Source organism: Raphanus sativus, chromosome 6 (assembly GCF_000801105.2).
Source record: "Raphanus sativus cultivar WK10039 chromosome 6, ASM80110v3, whole genome shotgun sequence".
Taxonomy (NCBI): domain Eukaryota; kingdom Viridiplantae; phylum Streptophyta; class Magnoliopsida; order Brassicales; family Brassicaceae; genus Raphanus; species Raphanus sativus.
In genome coordinates this window covers 4371807-4390948 of record NC_079516.1, presented here as the reverse complement: position 1 = coordinate 4390948, position 19142 = coordinate 4371807, and the positions used below count along the sequence as shown (strand labels likewise).

The window sequence follows — 19142 nt, the reverse complement described above, 5'->3', positions numbered from 1 at the left end:
AAATAAAGGTGATTCACAAAGTTAGCATGATGAAGAACATTAATGATATTTTCTTTGATAACACAAATTGTATGTTTAGCAACTTCAAGTTTTGAAAACTTATTAGGATGATTTGCCCAAACTCCATCCACTATGACTAAAAGTTGGTAGAACCTCCAGACAAAGGTCACAAAGCACGTGCCATGTTCCTTAAATTGCATTGTTATTAGGTTTATTGATTTTAACATAACTTAATAAAATTCCTTATTATTGGTTTGAGAATTTTAAATTTTATTAAAATCTTTTATTAATCAAAAAATAACTATTATTGATTTTCTAATTCTAAGTAAATCTAGTGTTACTAGGAGATAAATTCTTTTCATTTTTATTCATAAGATATTATATTTGTCTTATAAAATAAATGATAGAAAATAAAATATATATATATATATATATATATTTTTAATCCACGTAACTTTTAAAATTTACAAACTCTACACAAATTTATCTCTTAATAACCTTCCTAAAAGTATGGAGACTTAATGAACAATAAAACAAAACATAAAGGACCTACATACAATGAACAAACCTTTCACACTCTCCTCAGTCCTCCTCATGCAACCACCGTTCTACATGTCTCTCTCGTTACTGAAAAATTGTTTGTCATCGCCGGCAAATTCTCTCTCCTTTCTCCAGTAGACATTGACAAGTTTCGGCCTTTCGATAACCAAACCCCATTTCAGAGTCTCGATTGAATAGCCCTCTCCTCCTCCTCCTCCTTCTCTGTACACTGTGCGGCTCCGGCGTTTTTAGGTAAAAGCGAACTCTCTTAAACATTCGTCTCCTTGGCATTGCTGATTTGTTGCAAAAAGGCATTTCCTTTTTCGTCTATCTCCCCTTGATTATAGTTAAAAGTCGTGTCTTTTTGTGGGACATAGTTACGAGTTATGTTCTGCTTTTTAGTTCCTCTACTCAAAGATTGAAACTTTTGCTTTCTTGAACACTTGTCACTTAGCATTCTGCATATTAACACAAACACTGCTGATTATGCTTTTTTATATTAACAGAACCGTTTGTTTTGTAGTGTGATTCTAGAAAAGAGAGATGTCAATGATGATTGCAAGCTCTTCACAGAGTGATCAAGATTCAGTAAGCTTCCAAGTGCTTCTCGATGCTTTTGGTTCTCGTTTCTCTCTAGACGACATTACTGCTGCCTTCCACGAAGCTAGCCATAATGTTGACGTGGCTGGTGATATTCTCTTTGCCATGACTGAAGAAAAGACTCCTCAAAGTGACCAAGTCGGAGCAATCTCAGAGCCAGCTAATGTCTGTGTTCAACAACAAGAAGAGGGCAAAGCCAAAGTATTGAAGCCGAAAAGGAGTTCTGTATCTGTTGGCAGTGTTTCGAGTGTTATCGGTAAGGAGTATGCTAGAACCAGGCCTGTATCTAGTCCTCGCCGAGAAGCGACTAAACCGGTGAAGATAGACTCAAAGGATATACCAGAAACTGAGATATGGTGTGATGAAAGGCCAAAAAGAAACGAGGGGAACATCATCAAAAGCAGGGCTCCAACTGAGGTTGAGGAGTTTATTGTTAAGATGCTTGGTGAAGGATTTCAAGCTAGCCCAGAGCTCATTCACCACATTCTTGGTAACCACTTCTCTTCTTTCTTTCCTTACTTTTCACATCTTTTTCTTCTTTAATGAAACTTTATGATCTTAGCTGCTAAAATTTTTATCTTCTTTTCCACCAAACTATCAGGCATATGCGGCTATGATGTGAAGAAGGTAAAGCCAATTCCCTTTGGCTCTTAATTATGACATGTGGCCTTTATAGCTGCATCACTTTTTTTATTTTATTTTATTTGAGCTACTTTGACAAATCCTTTTTAGTGTCTTAATACTATTTGCTGACTAAAGTTTGAGATAAAATTGACTTTTTAGTCCTACTGTCTCCTCTAGTTGTGTTCACTTTGTTTGGTATCTCTATAGCTCTTAGCATATGGCTCCTGTGAGTATTTTTTTAGATCCTGCGGTTGGATCTTTGTGTGTTTAACCTTCTTCTTTTATATTCTTTAATTATATTGCAGAGTACCGAGAAACTACTTGACTTGTCTGATACCAAGAAGCATGCTGATCTTGGAATTTCAAATGAACTTGTGAGCTTTTGCTATATGACGACATTCAGTTTTGTGGTGGTTGTTATAGAATTTTTTTCTTACTAAATCTGACTCTGATTGGTTACTTGATTTCTTCTTAAAGATGTCAAAAGTTGATCCTCAAAGACCAAATGGATCTACATCCTGCAACCAAGTGGAATTTTCTCAGAGGTACATGCTTTTTCCTTTTGTGCAAAACCCTTCCCCTTGGCTATCCTTTTTGATATCTTTCTCTCTGTGATGATGCAGTGATGGATCAAGAACTTTGACAGGTTCAGAGGAAGGACGCAAGGACAATTCTGGTCTTGAAAAGGAGGTTTTAGAAGCTTTATTCTCATGTCCAGAAAGATATGAGGAAGCGCCAAAGCTAACTCGGCGATTTGTAGAAAGGAGAGGAAGAGCTGCTGGTCGTCCTGTTATTAAACCTCTGGAAGACCCTTTTCAAGAGAGAGTTGTCACCGTGAAACAATCGTCACATACATCTAAACAAGGTTACCGTGTCAGAGTCCTTTACATGTACGTTTGTTTGAGTTTAAATCTCAAGAGTTTGCTAAAAACTATGTCTGTCTCTTGACTTTGATTAGATGAAGATGATGAAAATGAATACAAGGCACATCGCAAAGCAGTGCACGAGAATTTGAATGAGATGAAAGAATATTACGGAGCTGTAAGTCATTGGAGATTATAAGGATTCATGTGAATGTGATTGTTTCATAACTAAAACCTCTTTCTGTTTGGCAGGCTGTAGAGGCATTTTCCAAAGGAGAAACCGAGCGAGCACAGAGACTTGTGGAAAAGGTACTGCATTGTGGTTGAATGTATCTCTATGCCGTTTTCTTGTGTTATTTGATATCTTCCACAATGCGTAGGGACACTTCTTCGGACAAAAAGCTCGAGAGGCAGATGACAAATCCATAGCAAAGATGCTTCAAGTCAAGTGGGTTAACCTTTTTCTTTTCAGTCTTCTACTGTAAAAGGTGTTGAGAAAAAATCAAAAAACGATAATATAGGGAAGAAGACAATGGTTCCACTTATAAGGAAGACGAGGTAGTCATAGTGAATGTGAATGAGCTCGAACCAAGGGAAGCTCTCCGTCTTCTCAAACTCCAACTTAAGAACTTCACTGGCATTCCATGTGCGTTTTCAAACCTCTCTCTAAACCTTTTGTTTTTGTTAAACGAATCTTATCTCTTTGTGTTTTCTTTGTGAATTATGATTCAGCTATCAAAGTCCTCAGAGTCAAACTAGGTGACAACAAGGAAGATTCCAAATGCAAACGAAGGGTACCTAACTATCTTTGCTCTCTCATGTATCTCCATCTCTAAAACAAACTTTGAGTTGATTTGGTTCGCTTTGTTTTCTTAGCATACTGCAATTGCAAAGCTGCTGGATGGAGAATCCATTGCTTGGTCTAAAGAAGATGATGGCCTCGTGATGATGATTCGTATTGATGAGATTGACCCTGAGAAATTGAGTTTTGCCAAGAAATAAAAACACACCATTGGTTCTATAATCCTTTTGCTTAGTTCCACTACCAAAATTTGACTATGCTTGTTTCAAACAGTATTCGTATGTAACAAAAGCAAAGAAGCATTTTGGCAGAAATATAATCTTTTTGGTTTTCAAGTCATCTGACATTACAATATAAACCGGCAAAATCAAAGAAGAAACAAAACTTTGAACTTATACAGTATGAATCTATCAGTATGTGAGTCTATTAATGAACTTCTTCATCATTGCTATCTAAAGTTTCAAGCAGGAGAGGTGGTGCATGCTGAACATTCCCTTGATTCTGCTCTGAGTCCTGACAGAAGGAAGGAGAGAATGATTGAGTCTATGACATCTCAACCACCGCAAAGAAAAGTGTAGCCACTATGTACCCCAAAGCCCAACATACCTATGCAGTATCTCTGGCAATGCTTCCCCTTGAGGCCAGTAATAGAAAGCAACAGAACCAGCAATCACTGTGGCAAGAGATGCAATGAAAGAACTGGGTGGCCCAATAGGGAACCAAATAGATGGAAGAATATGGCAATGGTGGTGATGTGAGGAGTGTAACGTATGCTGTAACCGCAACAACTGTCACAGTTCACTTTCTTTAAGAAAAGATCATAAAGCGCAGCAGTTAGTGTTGTTGCATTTGTTCTGAACAACCTGACCAGAACTGAATAAATGGACGGCCAGAACCTGACCAGATGATGGCTATTGTAAGGTCTCATTGCTGGATTTTTGATGGTTTTGTTAAAGTAAGTTGATGGATTTATGATGATTACTGCCGTTGAACTTGGATACTTGATCATCTGACTTTAGTTTATTTATGTTCAAGTGTAAGTCTTTTACCTCTTAGATTCGTCTCCTTCAGTTGTTTTGGTTTCACATTACTATTAGTGTTCACCGTTTTTCTTGAAATGGATGTTTATGTTACAATGCTCTAGCAAGTTCTTATTTAGACTGTTGAATAGGTTTAAGGTTTTAGCTTGGTTCGTTACTCTGTTCAGTACATGTGCTTTTTACTTAACTGCTGAATATATGTTAAAAACTCTTTAGTGAAAGTTTTGCTCATCTGACTAAATATAGCCCAATATTTTAGTCTTTCCTTTGTTCTTAACTTCTAATTATCAACATCGTTCTTATCATCAATACTGATCAGTATTCATCCCACTGTTATATGAATATATTATTTTCATACTTGATAATCATATGAATATATTATTTTCTAAATACAATAGTTAAAAATCATCTTCATTCTCTAACAAAAGATGTCAATATGATGATAATTATCTGAAAAAGATAACTGTACATATGAGAGTACCCTCTCAATAAAGTCATGTCATTTATAAGAAAGAAAGAGGATCCATGATATATAATAAGAAAAGGATCAACTAACTCCTCTGTGATCTGTTAACATTGAAGAAATCTCGCCTAAGAAGAGCTTAAGCTACTTAAAATAAGAAAATGATCAAATAAGAAAAGGAAGCAATGAAGCTCTCAACTGGGTGGTCTGTTACTGCTCTCTGCAACGTTAGTGTCCGAGGGTTTGCCTTCCTCTTCCGGTTCCAGACCAAGGACACCTAAAAGAATGAACTCCTTCAATAGAAGTGTGTCCACAATGTTACCCACATCTTGGCTAAACTTCTCAGAGCATTTCTCGCTATTCTCTTCCCCTTCTTTGACCTTTCCCCTCACCAAAGATGCCACTGGAGCTCCGTTCCTATAAGCAGTACACGCCCTCAACACGTCGTGAGCACAGCTGAAGAAATGCCCATACGAAAAGTCTTCAAAATACTGTAAAAAAATCCAACAAAACCCAATCAGAACAATCACAAACTCATGTGTATGTAAATGGATGAGTTAATAGTTTTTTTGTTACCTTGGGTGGTCTCCTCATGTTGTAAACCATCGTCTTCAAAGAAAGCAAGAATGTGTTTTCGCTGTAAGCTTTAGACTGAGCCTCCCCGCCTGCAGAACCCGCCGTTCTCTCGTAGCCAGGCTCGTTGAAGTAAGGCTTTTCATTCAAGATTAGACCTTGGATTGAGACAAGAACCTGTAACATTGTAGAGTTGTTGGGGATCCACTTCTCCTTCGGGGCACCACTCCAAGTGCCCAAAAGACTCAGACACACTTTCCCACAGTTGTACAGATTCGGGTTGATTCTTAGCCCACCAGACTGGTAATGAACCATCTGAACAAAACAGAAAAGAAAATCCACAATCTCACAAAAGATACAAAAACTCACACACTTTTGAGACGGTTCCATTGGACTTACCGGTGGCACAGAAGGGTATGTATCAGGGAAGAAGATATCGAAAAAGAAGAGACCGTCATGGTATGGAGTTCCATCAGCTCCAACAATCACAGCCCTCATAAGATCCATCCTAGACTCATAAGCTCTGACAAATATCATCTCTGTTGCAATAACAAACAGAGAATGTAAAAAAAAAAGTTGCTAACATCAAGCAACGGAAACTCATGAGTGTCTAATAGTTATTAATATTAAACTGACCTGGCAAATCATTCTCAAGAATTCTCCACTCTTCTTGGATCCTTTTCATCCATTCTTTCGAATGCTGAAAGTAGGACAAAAGATATAATCAGTTCTCGAGAAAAACAAAACAAAACATACAAGAGTAGTGTGTAAAACTATAAGGTGGCAAACCTGCTTTACAGTTGTTCCCTGAGCAGCGTATTCATGGTCCCCCAAATCTTCAACAATGTCAAACTTTTTGAAAAACAAATACTTGCCAAGATAATCCTCCATGTTCCTCTTCACTCTGGAAGAGCTCTGACCTGCAATAACCTCCTCCACTCTAGGCCGAGCATGAGGGTACATCTTATGCCCTTTGTACCAGGACGGGTTGTTTGGCACCGGAAGCCCTAAACCAGAAGGAGCTGTAGCTAGAACAACAGGAGCCTCCCCCATCACGGTATCAGGAGTCTGAGGCTCAAGTTGACCGGAGGAAGAAGAAAACTTGAAAGCTTGTGCTGCAGAGTAATGGTAAGTCTGGCTTTTAAGCGGCAACGCGTAAGCAGAGTTCGGTATCACTCCTTTAGCGTTGTGAGGCAGAGCATTCCATGGCTGAGCCACAGGAGGAGCCGAGTGGATCCCACTCCCCGTCGTCGCCTTCTTCGAGCTGCTGCTGGGAGCTTCAGGTTTGATCCCGTGCTCGTCGCGAGAACATTTGCCGGATTTACCAGCTTCCGTGTTTGGAAGCCAGTCCATTGCCACCTCGACACCGGCAGGGATGTCCTTCTCCTTGGCATCAAAAATGGCTTGATACTCGGAGACGTAGTCATCCTCCTCCTCAAGCTCATCCTCCATCTCATACCCGTACTGATCAGAATAGTCATCGTCGTCTTCGTATATCAAGGAATCAGGGTCTAGCAAGCTATTTGATAATGGAGAGGAACCAGGATATGATTCGTCGTTGTTGGTTGTGTCATAACAATCGCTAGCAGACCCCTAGAGTGAAATACCGTTTTTTAGCTTGTGAAAAGCATATTACTAAATAAAATAATATGGAACACTTTAAATTACCTCATCTTCGTCTCCCAATTGAATAGCCTTCCCTTTGTTCTTATTATCAACAGTGTTGTTATTAACAACACCTTCGTATTGCTCCACACCATTAGCTTCTGGAGTTGTCTCCTACAATACAATGAATGACACCCAAGTAAGATAACATAATCTCTAGCAAAGACCTTAGAGACTGGTTATAGAGATTGGTTCAATCATTTAAGCAGTTGAAGACACAAACAGAGAAGGAAGTGAATAGTGACGAAGAACCAAACACAAGTATCACATTACATAGCAACTTACAGAACACGATCACAGTGATCAGAACACGAAACAAGAAATTACAATTGGCCAAAAAACACTACGATCAAAACCAATCCAACAGCAAACAGACACGGACAATGCACGTGATCGACCTTTAAAACCAAAAAAAAAAAAACCTAAACGATTCTTCACTAAACCCTTAAAATCAACAAACTGTGGAGAAACCCAGACGATGATCACACAGAGAGAATAACGCAATTCCCCAAAAATCAAATTCGACATGTGAAATTAATAGTAAGAACCTGGTTTGGCGTAAGAGTTTGCGAGCAAGAAGCGATCTCGGGCTCCATTGAGACGATCTCTCTCCACTACTAACCTTGGCGCCGTATTCACACACAAGTGAGAGAGAGAGATTGCGCAAAGGCGATGATGAAACACTTTCTTCTTAACACCAAATTCTCTTCTCCTCTATTTAATCCCCCTCTCTTCTCTTTAATTATAAAATTAATTATTTTATGGAAATTTTCGCGTTTTATTTTTTTTCAACAAGTCAATACGTACAAAGTCTACAAGATGGGGCCCAGTTTTAATCTCACGGTTCTGATTTTACCTTATGATGACGTGGTTAAATCGACGGTTCTGGTAACAGTTGTGGTATAGTCTGCTGCTGTAGAGGAGACGAGCCAAGCTTACATAACACGGTTGGACCTGGTGACTGGTGGTGGTGACTAGGCTATGATTTTCCACTGTCGTAGGATGTCAGATAATAAAAAGTTGTTGGGTGAATCCAACCGATGGGAACTCTTCTATTAATTAACTTCTTTTTTTTTATAATAGAGTAAGATATTTTAAAAGATCTTTTGGGAGAAATCATTAATCTAGAGTTAATACTCTTTTATAGATATGCATGCAAAAAAGAAACTATAATTGGATGATTCTTTAATATGTTTATGAAGTATATAATAATTATGATTTCGTAATAAATATGATAAAAATGACTTGTTATTAGTTATTTTTATATTTAATAGTAGTAAAAAGTATTAATTAATATGCAGCATATTGAAAAGCTGTGATAAGTAATCAAAACCTTGTTAATTTAGAAAAATAAGAAATATTTATGTTATGTTGAAAAGCTGTGATAAGTAATAATTAAATGATTCATTTCTAACTGTATATGATTTGTTCGTGTGTGTAACAATTAGTAAAATCAAACTACTCGAGCTTTTTTTCAGCTAAAAGACATATCCAGGTTTCGTTCATTGTTGCAAGCCTTTTGAATTTTGACATTTTTATCGTGTGTAGTATAAATATTCATAAAACATAAAAATAAAATATCTACCCAATTAGAAAATATACCTCCACATAATAAACAATACTAATAAATGAAATATAACAAGAATCCCTAAAACATAAAAAATAATGTTGTTAGTTGTATCAACCATATTAATCGACAGATATACAGCCTTTTCAAAATATATATTTTTAAAACAGAAACTATAAGTATTTAAAGAAAATATAATTATATTTAAAATTTAAAATAAAATATAAAATATTATGAAATGAGTTAAATAAATAAACTTCAGTTGTAATGTTAGATAAATAATACCGTATGCTACTTTATCAAAAAAAAAATAATACCTTTTGCTATAAATATATAAAAGAAATTATGGGCTTCTTTCATTTAAGTTTTGGCGGCATAAGTGATTTTTAGGTTCCCGCTTAGTAAAACTCTATAACAGCGTCTATCTAATGATATTATATAATACAAGAAAAAAATTAAACTCATCTAAGATATTAGTTCAGTAAAACATGATATAACAATATGTTATGAGTGTAAACTTTTTTGTAGTGATGTCTTTTGAATTTTTCAAAAGTATAAGTATATATTAATCGACAGATATACATCCTTTTCAAAATATATATTTTTAAAACAGAAACTATAAGTATTTAAAGAAAATATAATTATTATATTTAAATTTTAAAATAAAATATAAAATAATATGAAATGAGTTAAATAATAAACTTCAGTTGTAATGTTAGATAAATAATACATTTTGCTATAAATAGATAAAATTTGTTCGGGGCTTCTATTATTTTCACTTAAGTTTCGGCGGCATCAGGTTTCCGCTTAGTAAAACTCTATAATAGCGTCTATCTAATGCTATTATATAATACGGAAATTTCAAACTCATCTAAGATAGTAGTTCGGTAAAATATGATATAACAATATGTTTGTAGTGATATGTCTTTTGAATTTTTCAAAAGTATAAGTATATTTTTGCACAATCATATAACTTAAGTATGAACTGAAACTATTGCGATATATTGGATACGAAATGAGCGTTTTCTCAATTTTAGGCTCTATCTCAATTCTAGGCTCTACATAGATCACTATTAAGAATGTTATTATATATGGTTACCCAACTTAACTCAGCCCTAATAACCCTTTTGGAACCATCAAAATGTTTTAATTTTTGTGTAAAAGTATTAATCTAATCTATTAAAACTGAAGTACAAATTAGAATTAATCCTGAGTTTTTCTAAATAATTACTATTCTATGCCACTGGTTTAAAAAACTGTGATTTTGAATATTTCCTAAACAACAACCTAACTTAAATGACATCTCTTTTTTAATTGGAAACCAAACCGATTCGTTTATTCCTCATTAAAATTTTTAGTAAATCTTTTTTGTCTTCTACTGCATATACATTGAAATTCTCGAAATGATGTCAAATTTCAAATCATTTATCGTACCATTTGAAGTACTTCAAATAAACTTGGAATAGAATCATAAATTCACAATATGTTATCTTCACTATGATTTGATCATACTCTCTGTAAATAACTATGGCTTGAAGTTTATTGCATATGTAATGTAAAATAAAGTAATAGCACTGTTGGTTATTTTTCTTATACCAAAAACTTGCGTGAAAAAAATAAATAATACATTAATGGTTAGTCGAGCTTTTTATCTATTGTGTTAATGTTCCATGGAATTGGTGTTTGGTTTGTGTGTTTAGATTTATCTTTTTAACCATGTCAATTTATGATTTAGAGGTGGACTGACTTCACGTTTAAACTATAGGTATTATATCATATGTTTTAGGATATCACGTTTAGACTTCACGTTTAAACTATAAGTAATGCATAGATTTTTTAAATATATTTTGTTAAGTATAACCAACCTAAAGTAAAGTTTGGTTTAAATAATAGAAAAATTACAATATTCATTACTTCCACAAAACGTTCCTAATATCTATGATATTGTTGTTGTATAACAAGGGAATTAAAGATTGCAATCTTTTAACAATATTCTACTTCCTAAAAATATTTATAACATGGTTAATGTTTAATTTTTGGTTTTCTGAAGTTTAATTCTACTATAAATGTAAAAGGCTCCAAATCTTTTTGTTCGCACAAGAAAATCTAATAAAATCATAAATCAAAATATTATTATACTAATATAAAAATATATGAATATTTTAATGCATTTTAGTATTCTTCACAAACACACTATAATATACATTAGTTGATAGGTTGACAAAAAAATACATTAATTGATAGGAGTAATAAGAAATGAAAATAACTTAAATACCTTTTATAAACCTTACACATACAATTTCCAAAAATTCGTATAACTTTTTATATGAAAGGTATATTCTCTAATAAGTTAACACACCAAACAAAAATAAGTGTTCAGTTTTCACTTTTAAATAAAAATCAAAATATTTTCTACACTTTTATTCGAATCCGCAAAGATCTGAATCGAACCGGAACCAAAATTTATAAATACCCGAATATAGTTGGAATCTTTAAACTTGAAAATCTTAAACCCTAATAGGTTTTAACCGAATTCGAGTGGGTACCCAAATACCTACCCCTAACTTAGTCAATGTAAAACAATCAAATAGTATAAATACATCATTTAGTATAAATATATAAAAAGTAAAACTGAAAATTAATACCCGTGCGGATGCACGAGTCCAAATCTAGTTAACTATTTAATCGTCTTACACAGATTTTTAGAGCTTGTAGTTATTGAACGAAATTTCCCAAGAGGAAGTGGACTCGTTTACAAGTGGGAATGTGGAGAGACCTAATATTATTTGCTTAATACCTTTTGCTATAAATTGAAAGATAAAACGTCCTCTCTTTTCAGTTGTGATACAGAATGAATCAACCTTGGAGAATTTCGTCAGTGGATCCCGACGTGGTGGAGATCCCCCCCTCCTCCAATAGCTTCGGGTTCGAGAACTCGAAAACCAAGACAGGTTCGATCTTTTCGTCCTTTTGTCCTGTTTATCTAACTTTTTTGAAGTATTTTCATTTTTGTTGAAACTTGAAATCAAGTATGATTAAAAGAAAGTATTCTAAAATAGAGTCATGGTTAGAGATGTTATTAGGGTTTCATTATGCGTGATGATCATCTATGGCCTTTTGGTGTCCTAGGGTTATGTTTTGATTTATGGTTTATGTGAGTTTTGGTTTATTTTACTTTGTTTTGTTTGCTCACGTTTACTAGCTATGCTTCTTCTGTTTTTCTTTGCCGTTGTACGTGGACAGCTCTTGACACCCCTACATATAGACAAACACATTTCTGTCTTTTTATTTCTTTCCTTATTTTAAGAAAAGTTAAAAATTTCTAGAGTGATGCGTTTTCTTTTATTCGTTCCTGTTGAGTCGTATTCGTCGTATTGATATCGTAATTTGGTTGTATAATTTTTTGCTGCTTTTATCTTGTCCTAGGCTATAATTGCTGAAGTAATTGATGTGGAACAATACGAGTTCCGCAATAATGTTGCTGATAAGAAGAACAAAGGAAAAGCTATACAACATATATCTTCTTCTTATGATCATAACCCATTTAGTCATCTAGCTAGTAGTGAAGCTGTGCCGACGGAGCTTGATGACTACGCAATGTTTCAAGCCATCCTAAATTCTCAGGATATCCCAACTGATGTAGAAGTGGTGATGCCTACTCAACCTAGGTCTCCTTATACAATTATGGCGCCATATCTTCCTTCAGGACCTTTCAAAGTTGATGATTGTGCTAGTAGCTCTTCTCGCCCTATAGCGGCTGAGGTTATTCCTTCAGCTCAGGCTAATTATCTGCGAGACTTTAAAAGATTTGACACTGTTGATGATTTCTCGGATCACCACTTTGCTTCCCAGGGAAAAGCTTCAAAGCAGGTGATGTTTGTATCTATCATCTCCGAGGTTGTTTCTTTAATCCTTGTTTGATATTTAAACTTGTAGTTGCCTTTTTTTTTAATCTTTATCAGCATGCAAAGGGTTGGGTGAAAAAAGTTCAGTCAGATTGGAAGATTCTTGAGAATGACTTGCCAGGTTAGTATATATTACTAATTCAGATCAATGCATGCATGCAACATTTTTAATACCTTTATTTTTAAAAAAAAAACATTTTTAATACCTATCTGTTCTTAATCATAAACAGAGACGATATTTGTCCGAGTCTGTGAGTCAAGAATGGATCTTTTGAGAGCTGTAATTATTGGAGCCGAGGGAACTCCTTACCATGACGGTCTTTTCTTTTTCGATATTCAGTTCTCAGACACCTATCCTTCAGCGCCACCTGTATGTCCTTGCCAACTTTCTTAATTTTTATTTTTTTGCTTAGAACCCTTTGCGACTGTAAGTTTCAATTTGGTTGATGACAGAAAGTTCATTACCATTCCGGTGGGCTTAGAATAAACCCGAATCTGTACAATTGTGGTAAAGTATGCTTAAGTCTTCTCGGTACCTGGACTGGTAACACGAGGGAGAGTTGGATTCCAGAGGAGTCCACAATGTTACAGCTTCTTGTCTCAATCCAAGCACTCATCTTGAATCAAAAACCATACTTTAACGAACCTGGCTACGAGCAGAGCAAGGGGACTCAATCAGGCGAGCTTCTTTCTGAAGCTTACAGTGAGAATGTATTCATGTTGTCGTTAAAGACTATGGTTTACAGTATGCGAAAACCACCCAAGGTAATATATTTAGTCAAAACATTCAGCTGTTTCTTTTTATTTTATTTTTATTTTTCCAAAATTTTTGGGGTTCAAACTATTGGTTGTTGGCTTGTTCATGTTATTATGCGCAGCACTTTGAAGAGTTTGTTCGTAGCCATTACTTCATGCGGGCTCACCACATTGTGAAAGCCTGCAATGCTTATAAAAACGGAGCTCCTCTTCGATCTATGGTTAAAGGTGGTTTCCAAGATGTCTCAGAAACTAGTAGGAAGGGCTCAGACAAGTTTAGGGCCGAAGTAGCTTGCTTTATGAAGACAGTGGTGGATGAGTTCGTCAAATTAGGAGTCAAAGAGCTTCAAGAAAAGCAGAAACCGTAAGAGCAGCAGATTATCGAGTTGAAGCCAAAGCCACCGTTGTTTTATGTTTTATATTCATCTCAAGTTAAAGAGGGAATGGATAGTCTTTGTTGCTTTCCACAAATTTCTTAGTAGTAGTTATGAAATTAAATTTCTGAATTCATATGTTCTTTAACATTTTTATTAATTGTTGTTTCTTTTAAACATTTTTTATTTACATGAATAGTTATTAATATAATTTCCAAGTTAACAAAAAAAATGTAAGTTCTAATCCATTGATGGATAAGTCTATCACATGAAACAATTGTCTTCCTCTTTAAACACATTTTCTTATAATTTTTTTTTGATAAACAAAAGCTTTTTTGTATAGCTATGTTGCTCTCCATTATGATTTACTTCAGTTAAAAAAACCAAACTAACCAAACCAAACCGTACCCGAACAAAGAGAGGTTTGATCAACTAATCAGAACAAGAACTGAAACAACCTTGGAAAGATCTATGCTTGTTTATTCTTTCGACTTTTATTTTCAATAACAACAAAATGGGGACTATGTATCCAAATACAAATCCTCCGACTTCGGATCAATATCTTGTTTTTGAGGGCAAAGAACTGCTCTCATTAATTTTGACCCATCAAATTATGTATTCTAAGAAAAAAAACGAAGACTTTTTCAGACGTTGAAACCTTCAGCACGGAGACACATCTTATGAGCTTCGATCCATTTAGCGCAAGCCGACTCACCATGCTCGACGATGCACTCATCTCTCAGCTTCTTAGTGTCAGGGCAAGCACAACATATCTTCTTCTTTGGCTTTGTCTCTGCAGCGGCAGCAGCCTTGCTATCTGAAATGGGTGGAGAAATAACACCGTTTTTTGCTGGTTGGTCACTCATCCTATCAGTCACAATACAGAGAAAAACAATCAAAACGTGAACATCGTATGAACAACATAGTAATAATATGAAGTGCAAACGAGAAAGACAAACCATTCATTATTCAATACATGCTATGATAAATCAATATATTACCCTCAAGAAGTAACATCCAAAACATACACAGTACAAGCATTGATAAATTCATAAGGACTTAAACCCTGGCATACATATGCTCATCACAATTGAATACTAACAAAGATGGAAACAACATACTTGGTTCCATAATAAAAACTAAGCTCAGTTCGAGTTAACAACGCCGTAGAACCTCCATAATCACCTTCTATCAAGTAAGAAATCTAAGATAAGAATTGCATTAATCTAACCACAAAGACATAACTGAGAACTTCTGATCAGGAGTGGCTGAAAAGTTTTTAAAACTGGTTAATAATTTCCAGATTCTCTAGGTTTATGTGAAAAAAAAAACATGGGAAAACTGAATGATATTAATTATTTATTTTAGACTAAAATCTGATAAACCCTATAAACCCTGAACTTCAAATTAGGCACGAATTCTCAAATCTATAAAGATAACCAAAAATTCCAAAATCATAAACCAATTTGGTAGCAACTGAAATCAACGAGCAAGCAAGCAAATGAACCCAGGAAATTACATAAAGATACACACTTTCTAATTAATTTACAGAAATATCACAGTTCTTGATAACAACATTCCTCAGAAAATGAAAGAAAAAAAAAGCTAAGGAAAAGAATTAACCTTTTGAATGGATTTGCAGATGAAAAATCAAAGAGTGGAGAAAACCGGTGAAAAGAGAAGAAGACCTTTAGGCTTGAAGAAGAAGGCGGCGACTTAAATAAAGAAAATGAGAATTGAAAAGTAAAGCCACCTATTTAGAATTTTTTTGTTTTTTTGAATGTGTCTGTATCCACACCACAAGTACACAAAAGGCATCAGATTCAATTATGGACCCGTGTTCTTCGTCTATAATGGGCCTATTACGGTCCAGGCCCATTTGTTAAAAAAATGATAATTGCACATCAACTTCCCAACACAACAGATTCATGGTTAGCCTGTGGAGTCATACAGTAAATGTTTGTGTAGGTATTGATGTTGAAGACAAGACAAGGAAGATGAAACATGATGTGCCACCCACCACTTGCTTAGAGATTTTACTCGTCTGAAGGAGTTGACTTTTGGTCAAGAAGCATTAGGGAAAGGCTTCACCTTTTCAATACCTTCTCAATCATCATTTGACAAAGATGAAGAAGCTGAAAAAGATGGAGCTCCTGTTGAATGGGATATAGTCTCACCAACAAATTATTTACAATGTGCTTTTCAGATGAAACAACCAAATTATTATCATTGACAATTTTTCTCTAATTTTCAACTACAAAATCCAATTTTTTTCACACTTGATCTTCTTCTGACAAACTATGAAACTGACAATAGTAATGATCTACACAAGCTAGTGGTTCTCTTAAATCTCCAGTTTTGCATAAAAGCCCTCATCTTTTTCTTTTTTTTGCATCAATCAATCATACTTCTCCCTCCAAGTATAAACTAGGAAGAACACCCAAGAAACAGCCAAAGCAATATCCCCAAGCGCTTGCTTAGGACACTCAAACGCAAGATCTTCGATCTTCCACTCAAACACAACTCTCCACAGAGCCATAAGCACATAGAGAACCACAGATCCTCCGGCGAAGAAGCCGTGAAACTCTCTGTCCTTAACAAACGACACCATGAACAGCACCAAACCGATGGCAAAGAGGAGCAAACCGGAGAAAGACTGAGAGATCTGGATTAGCAGCTCGTCGTGAGGCGTCGAGCCTTTGAGCTTGTTGGCTATGTCGCTGCCGTGGCCAAAGATGGATGCTTTCTCTGTGTAGAACATCATCAGGGTCCCACTCGTGAGTGCGATTACCGAGTGGAGGATACAGATTACGCGGAAGAGATGTGAGTTCATCTGATTTTTTCACCTGGATAGCGAGAAAAAAAAAACAAAAAGTCAAAGACAGAGATGAAACTGAAAGATTGGATCTTTTAATAAAGAAGAGAGCAAAAAAGGCAAACACTTGACTGTGGTGAGGGGTTTAAGCTTTGCCGGAAAGATACGGTCTTGAGAGAGAGAGAGAGAGAGAGAGAGACTTGTCTGAATAATTCTGAAGATTGATTTACGATGAACACTTTTAGTTCTTGTCTTGATGCAAAAGAAGATCTTTGTCTTGATATCTTGCTCCTCTTTGTCAGCTTCTTTATTGTTCAACAGAAATTCAAAACCCACCGTATAAAGATTGCTTTCCGATTTTAAATGAGAGACTATAATTTATAAATATCTCTGAGATAATTGTCAGGAAAAAAAAAAAAAAAAACTATGTCAATAATCAATAATGTTATATGCAAGTTTGGAAGAGAACGTTATCCATTAGGCATGACATTCTTTTGTAAAAAAACTTTGAAAATTATTAACCAGTAGAAAAATAAAATATTATTTATTAGAAGAAACAAGGCAACTTTGTGATTATAATTATAATCAAGGGGGATCATGACATTTTCAACATTCAAGAAGACTAATCCTTTAACATCACAAATGGATAACGCCGTTTGTGTCAATCTAAAGACTACTGAACTGAAGGTGTGTCCTTCAACGTAATCAGCGACCTGATAACACTCGGAGGAACACTATCAGCAAGAGCTCCAAGTTCGGATAACAAAAGAGTCTTCTCCTTCAACAAACTCTGCAGTTTCTTTGATTCAAACTCCATTCTCTTTTCATCTACACAGTTCAAAAGAACCACACACTTAGACTACTTACTACTAGTATATTAGGAAAAGTAGCAAAAGTAGTCGAGAAGAAGAAAGACAAAAACCTTTCTCCAGCATTGTATGAACAGCATGAAAAGGGACCGCAGCGAAAAGGTCAGTTCCTGGGAGCATCATCCAGGTGGGTTCACTAGAGTCGTGAGATCCACACGTCGAGCAAACTTCCTGAACCAAAGCTTTGGCTGAGCTCCTCCCGTGCGTTGTAGTATCCTTCATCATAGAGTCGAAAGGAGAAGGGACGCTAGTCTTTGTTGTCTTAGCTCTCTTCCTTAGCGCTGTGAGAGCCTCTCGGTTCGCATTCCTCTCCCTGTCATTCTCCACCATCTGTTATTTTACAAAAAAACTCCCATGAGTGGTTATTTGTAACCAATCAAAAAGCAAATGACTATATTCAACCAACAGTACCTGGTTTCGAACAAGTAGAAACTGATCACCGACAGCTTCGTATCTCTCGTATACTTCAACAACCTTCTTTGGGTCCAACTCCATCTTAGTTTTAATAGATTCCGACAATCAACAATGCTCGAGGAACAGCTAAAAGACAACATAAAACAAGTCCTATGTCCTTAGCCTGGTAAAAAAAAAAAATGCTTCCAAGCTATGGATGCTTGTGTGCTTCTAAACCCCACATATCTAATCCCAGTGGCACCACAAGATCTTCACTACGGTGTCAAATTACCCTAAATCAAATTAATCGCATCCTTACGGACTGAAGGCAAACAAAAACACCTAAGCATAGCTTAAAAGGTTCACTAGTTCCTTTACACCATCATAGCAAGTAAGTCAATACAAAGATTCTCTAGACAGAACAAAAGACTAACCTTTACAGATGAAAGACCAGAGGGGCGAGGAGGACCGATGAGAATCTCGGCGAGGCTGTGAAAGGAAGGGAGAAAGTGCTGATACAAAAAAAAAAAAACTAAATAAAAGAGATTTTATATTAATGGGTTGTCTATAAATGGGCCAGGCCTAGTTGTTAGATTTATAATTTCTTCTTTTCGATTTTAAAAAAAAAAGTTTATAACAAAAAAAGAAAGCGACGCCGTCTGTGGGGATCGAACCCACGGCCACGGGATTAAAAGTCACGCGCTCTACCACTGAGCTAAGACGGCATTTGATGATATCTGTTCAATACTAATATGTAGAATTTTATACCATAGACAAGTGATTCCCTCAGTGGATGATGAGGAAAGCCAAGGAAGAATCACCAACATTTGTTGACAGCTCCAGGTTGATGAGAAACTTCAAGAAACTAGAAACTGTCTACTTTCTAACAAGGTGCAGGCAAATAGTGGGGAAATCGTTAACTAGACATTCTCTACCTTTGAGTAGTGAAAATGGGAGACAAGGCGGGAGGATAGGTCCATTCCTTGAGGGTTTGTGCAAATACTTATCGTTCAGTAAGCTGAGAGTGAAAGCAGATCTGAAACAAGGAGACTTGTTGAACACTTCTAACCTACTTTGCGCACTTGCATTTGACCGAGATGGAGATATTTTTGCCACTGCTGGTGTCAACAAGAAGATCAAATATTTGAATGTAACTCCATTGTGAACAACAACAGGGATATTCACTATCTGGTTGTGGAATGTCAAAGCTAAGTAGTGTGTGTTGGAACAGCTACATAAAGAGTCAAATTGCATCAAGTAACTCTGAAGGCGTTGTTCAGGTAATTAGTCCAT

The 19142-nt window shown here is 35.7% G+C and overlaps 6 protein-coding genes and 1 non-coding gene across 9 annotated transcripts; 2 read left to right on the top strand and 5 right to left on the bottom strand.

Annotated features, from left to right (window-relative positions):
* Positions 1 to 552: 552 nt before the first annotated feature.
* Positions 553 to 3768, top strand: LOC108812296 (putative nuclear RNA export factor SDE5). Of its 2 annotated transcripts, XM_018584521.2 has the most exons (12): positions 553 to 792; positions 1064 to 1630; positions 1742 to 1767; positions 2070 to 2138; positions 2242 to 2309; positions 2388 to 2629; positions 2723 to 2805; positions 2880 to 2936; positions 3008 to 3075; positions 3149 to 3273; positions 3360 to 3421; positions 3504 to 3768. In XM_018584521.2, exons 2-12 carry the CDS (start codon positions 1084 to 1086, stop codon positions 3627 to 3629), a joined length of 1473 nt encoding a protein of 490 aa, XP_018440023.1. In that variant the 5' UTR covers positions 553 to 792; positions 1064 to 1083; the 3' UTR covers positions 3630 to 3768. The 2 variants fall into 2 exon arrangements, with proteins under 2 accessions (XP_018440023.1, XP_018440025.1); XM_018584523.2 differs by lacking the exons at positions 553 to 792; positions 1064 to 1630; positions 1742 to 1767 and adding an exon at positions 1904 to 1990.
* A 1128-nt stretch (positions 3769 to 4896) lies between these two features.
* On the bottom strand, positions 4897 to 7915 carry LOC108812293 (probable ubiquitin-conjugating enzyme E2 25). Its single transcript, XM_018584517.2, has 7 exons — positions 7719 to 7915; positions 7174 to 7284; positions 6295 to 7098; positions 6142 to 6205; positions 5905 to 6044; positions 5509 to 5820; positions 4897 to 5423 (listed from the first exon to the last, which is right to left on the bottom strand). The coding sequence occupies exons 1-7, from the start codon at positions 7764 to 7766 to the stop codon at positions 5127 to 5129; spliced, it is 1776 nt and encodes a 591-aa protein (XP_018440019.1). The 5' UTR covers positions 7767 to 7915; the 3' UTR covers positions 4897 to 5126.
* Positions 7916 to 11588: 3673 nt separating this feature from the next.
* On the top strand, positions 11589 to 13817 carry LOC108807642 (probable ubiquitin-conjugating enzyme E2 26). The gene is given in 8 exon segments (XM_018579907.2): positions 11589 to 11639; positions 11641 to 11688; positions 12164 to 12279; positions 12373 to 12607; positions 12700 to 12763; positions 12873 to 13012; positions 13096 to 13407; positions 13521 to 13817. Coding segments are annotated over 8 exon segments (1212 nt in total). The 3' UTR covers positions 13767 to 13817.
* Positions 13818 to 14244: 427 nt separating this feature from the next.
* LOC108809743 (cytochrome c oxidase copper chaperone 1) lies at positions 14245 to 15555 on the bottom strand. Its single transcript, XM_018581891.2, has 2 exons — positions 15396 to 15555; positions 14245 to 14639 (listed from the first exon to the last, which is right to left on the bottom strand). Exon 2 carries the CDS (start codon positions 14636 to 14638, stop codon positions 14417 to 14419), a length of 222 nt encoding a protein of 73 aa, XP_018437393.1. The 5' UTR covers position 14639; positions 15396 to 15555; the 3' UTR covers positions 14245 to 14416.
* Positions 15556 to 15961: 406 nt separating this feature from the next.
* Positions 15962 to 16944, bottom strand: LOC108812094 (uncharacterized). 2 transcript variants are annotated; one of them, XM_056990021.1, is made up of 2 exons: positions 16713 to 16944; positions 15962 to 16618 (listed from the first exon to the last, which is right to left on the bottom strand). In XM_056990021.1, exon 2 carries the CDS (start codon positions 16603 to 16605, stop codon positions 16171 to 16173), a length of 435 nt encoding a protein of 144 aa, XP_056846001.1. In that variant the 5' UTR covers positions 16606 to 16618; positions 16713 to 16944; the 3' UTR covers positions 15962 to 16170. The 2 variants fall into 2 exon arrangements, with proteins under 2 accessions (XP_056846001.1, XP_018439755.1); XM_018584253.2 differs by having other exon boundaries at positions 16720 to 16943.
* Positions 16945 to 17118: 174 nt separating this feature from the next.
* LOC108812093 (uncharacterized) lies at positions 17119 to 18399 on the bottom strand. Its single transcript, XM_018584252.2, has 4 exons — positions 18284 to 18399; positions 17868 to 17996; positions 17510 to 17786; positions 17119 to 17415 (listed from the first exon to the last, which is right to left on the bottom strand). Exons 2-4 carry the CDS (start codon positions 17949 to 17951, stop codon positions 17261 to 17263), a joined length of 516 nt encoding a protein of 171 aa, XP_018439754.1. The 5' UTR covers positions 17952 to 17996; positions 18284 to 18399; the 3' UTR covers positions 17119 to 17260.
* Positions 18400 to 18502: 103 nt separating this feature from the next.
* On the bottom strand, positions 18503 to 18574 carry TRNAK-UUU (transfer RNA lysine (anticodon UUU)). The gene has a single exon. It is a non-coding gene; the product is annotated as a tRNA-Lys (tRNA).
* Between the last annotated feature and the right edge of the window lie 568 nt (positions 18575 to 19142).

Excerpts from the sequence above, each read along its gene's own strand:
- LOC108812296 (XM_018584521.2), top strand. The coding sequence starts at position 1,084 with ATGTCAATGATGATTGCAAGCTCTTCACAGAGTGATCAAGATTCAGTA. Across the intron at positions 3,076-3,148 it reads GCAAAGATGCTTCAAGTCAA|GGAAGAAGACAATGGTTCCA; the intron begins GTGGGTTAACCT and ends ACGATAATATAG. Across the intron at positions 3,422-3,503 it reads ATTCCAAATGCAAACGAAGG|CATACTGCAATTGCAAAGCT; the intron begins GTACCTAACTAT and ends TTGTTTTCTTAG.
- LOC108812293 (XM_018584517.2), bottom strand. The coding sequence starts at position 7,766 with ATGGAGCCCGAGATCGCTTCTTGCTCGCAAACTCTTACGCCAAACCAG. Across the intron at positions 5,821-5,904 it reads CATACCCTTCTGTGCCACCG|ATGGTTCATTACCAGTCTGG; the intron begins GTAAGTCCAATG and ends TGTTTTGTTCAG. Across the intron at positions 5,424-5,508 it reads ACATGAGGAGACCACCCAAG|TATTTTGAAGACTTTTCGTA; the intron begins GTAACAAAAAAA and ends ATTTTTTTACAG.
- LOC108809743 (XM_018581891.2), bottom strand. The coding sequence starts at position 14,638 with ATGAGTGACCAACCAGCAAAAAACGGTGTTATTTCTCCACCCATTTCA.
- LOC108812094 (XM_056990021.1), bottom strand. The coding sequence starts at position 16,605 with ATGAACTCACATCTCTTCCGCGTAATCTGTATCCTCCACTCGGTAATC.
- LOC108812093 (XM_018584252.2), bottom strand. The coding sequence starts at position 17,951 with ATGGAGTTGGACCCAAAGAAGGTTGTTGAAGTATACGAGAGATACGAA. Across the intron at positions 17,787-17,867 it reads TTCTACTTGTTCGAAACCAG|ATGGTGGAGAATGACAGGGA; the intron begins GTACTGTTGGTT and ends GTAAAATAACAG. Across the intron at positions 17,416-17,509 it reads TCATACAATGCTGGAGAAAG|ATGAAAAGAGAATGGAGTTT; the intron begins GTTTTTGTCTTT and ends TGAACTGTGTAG.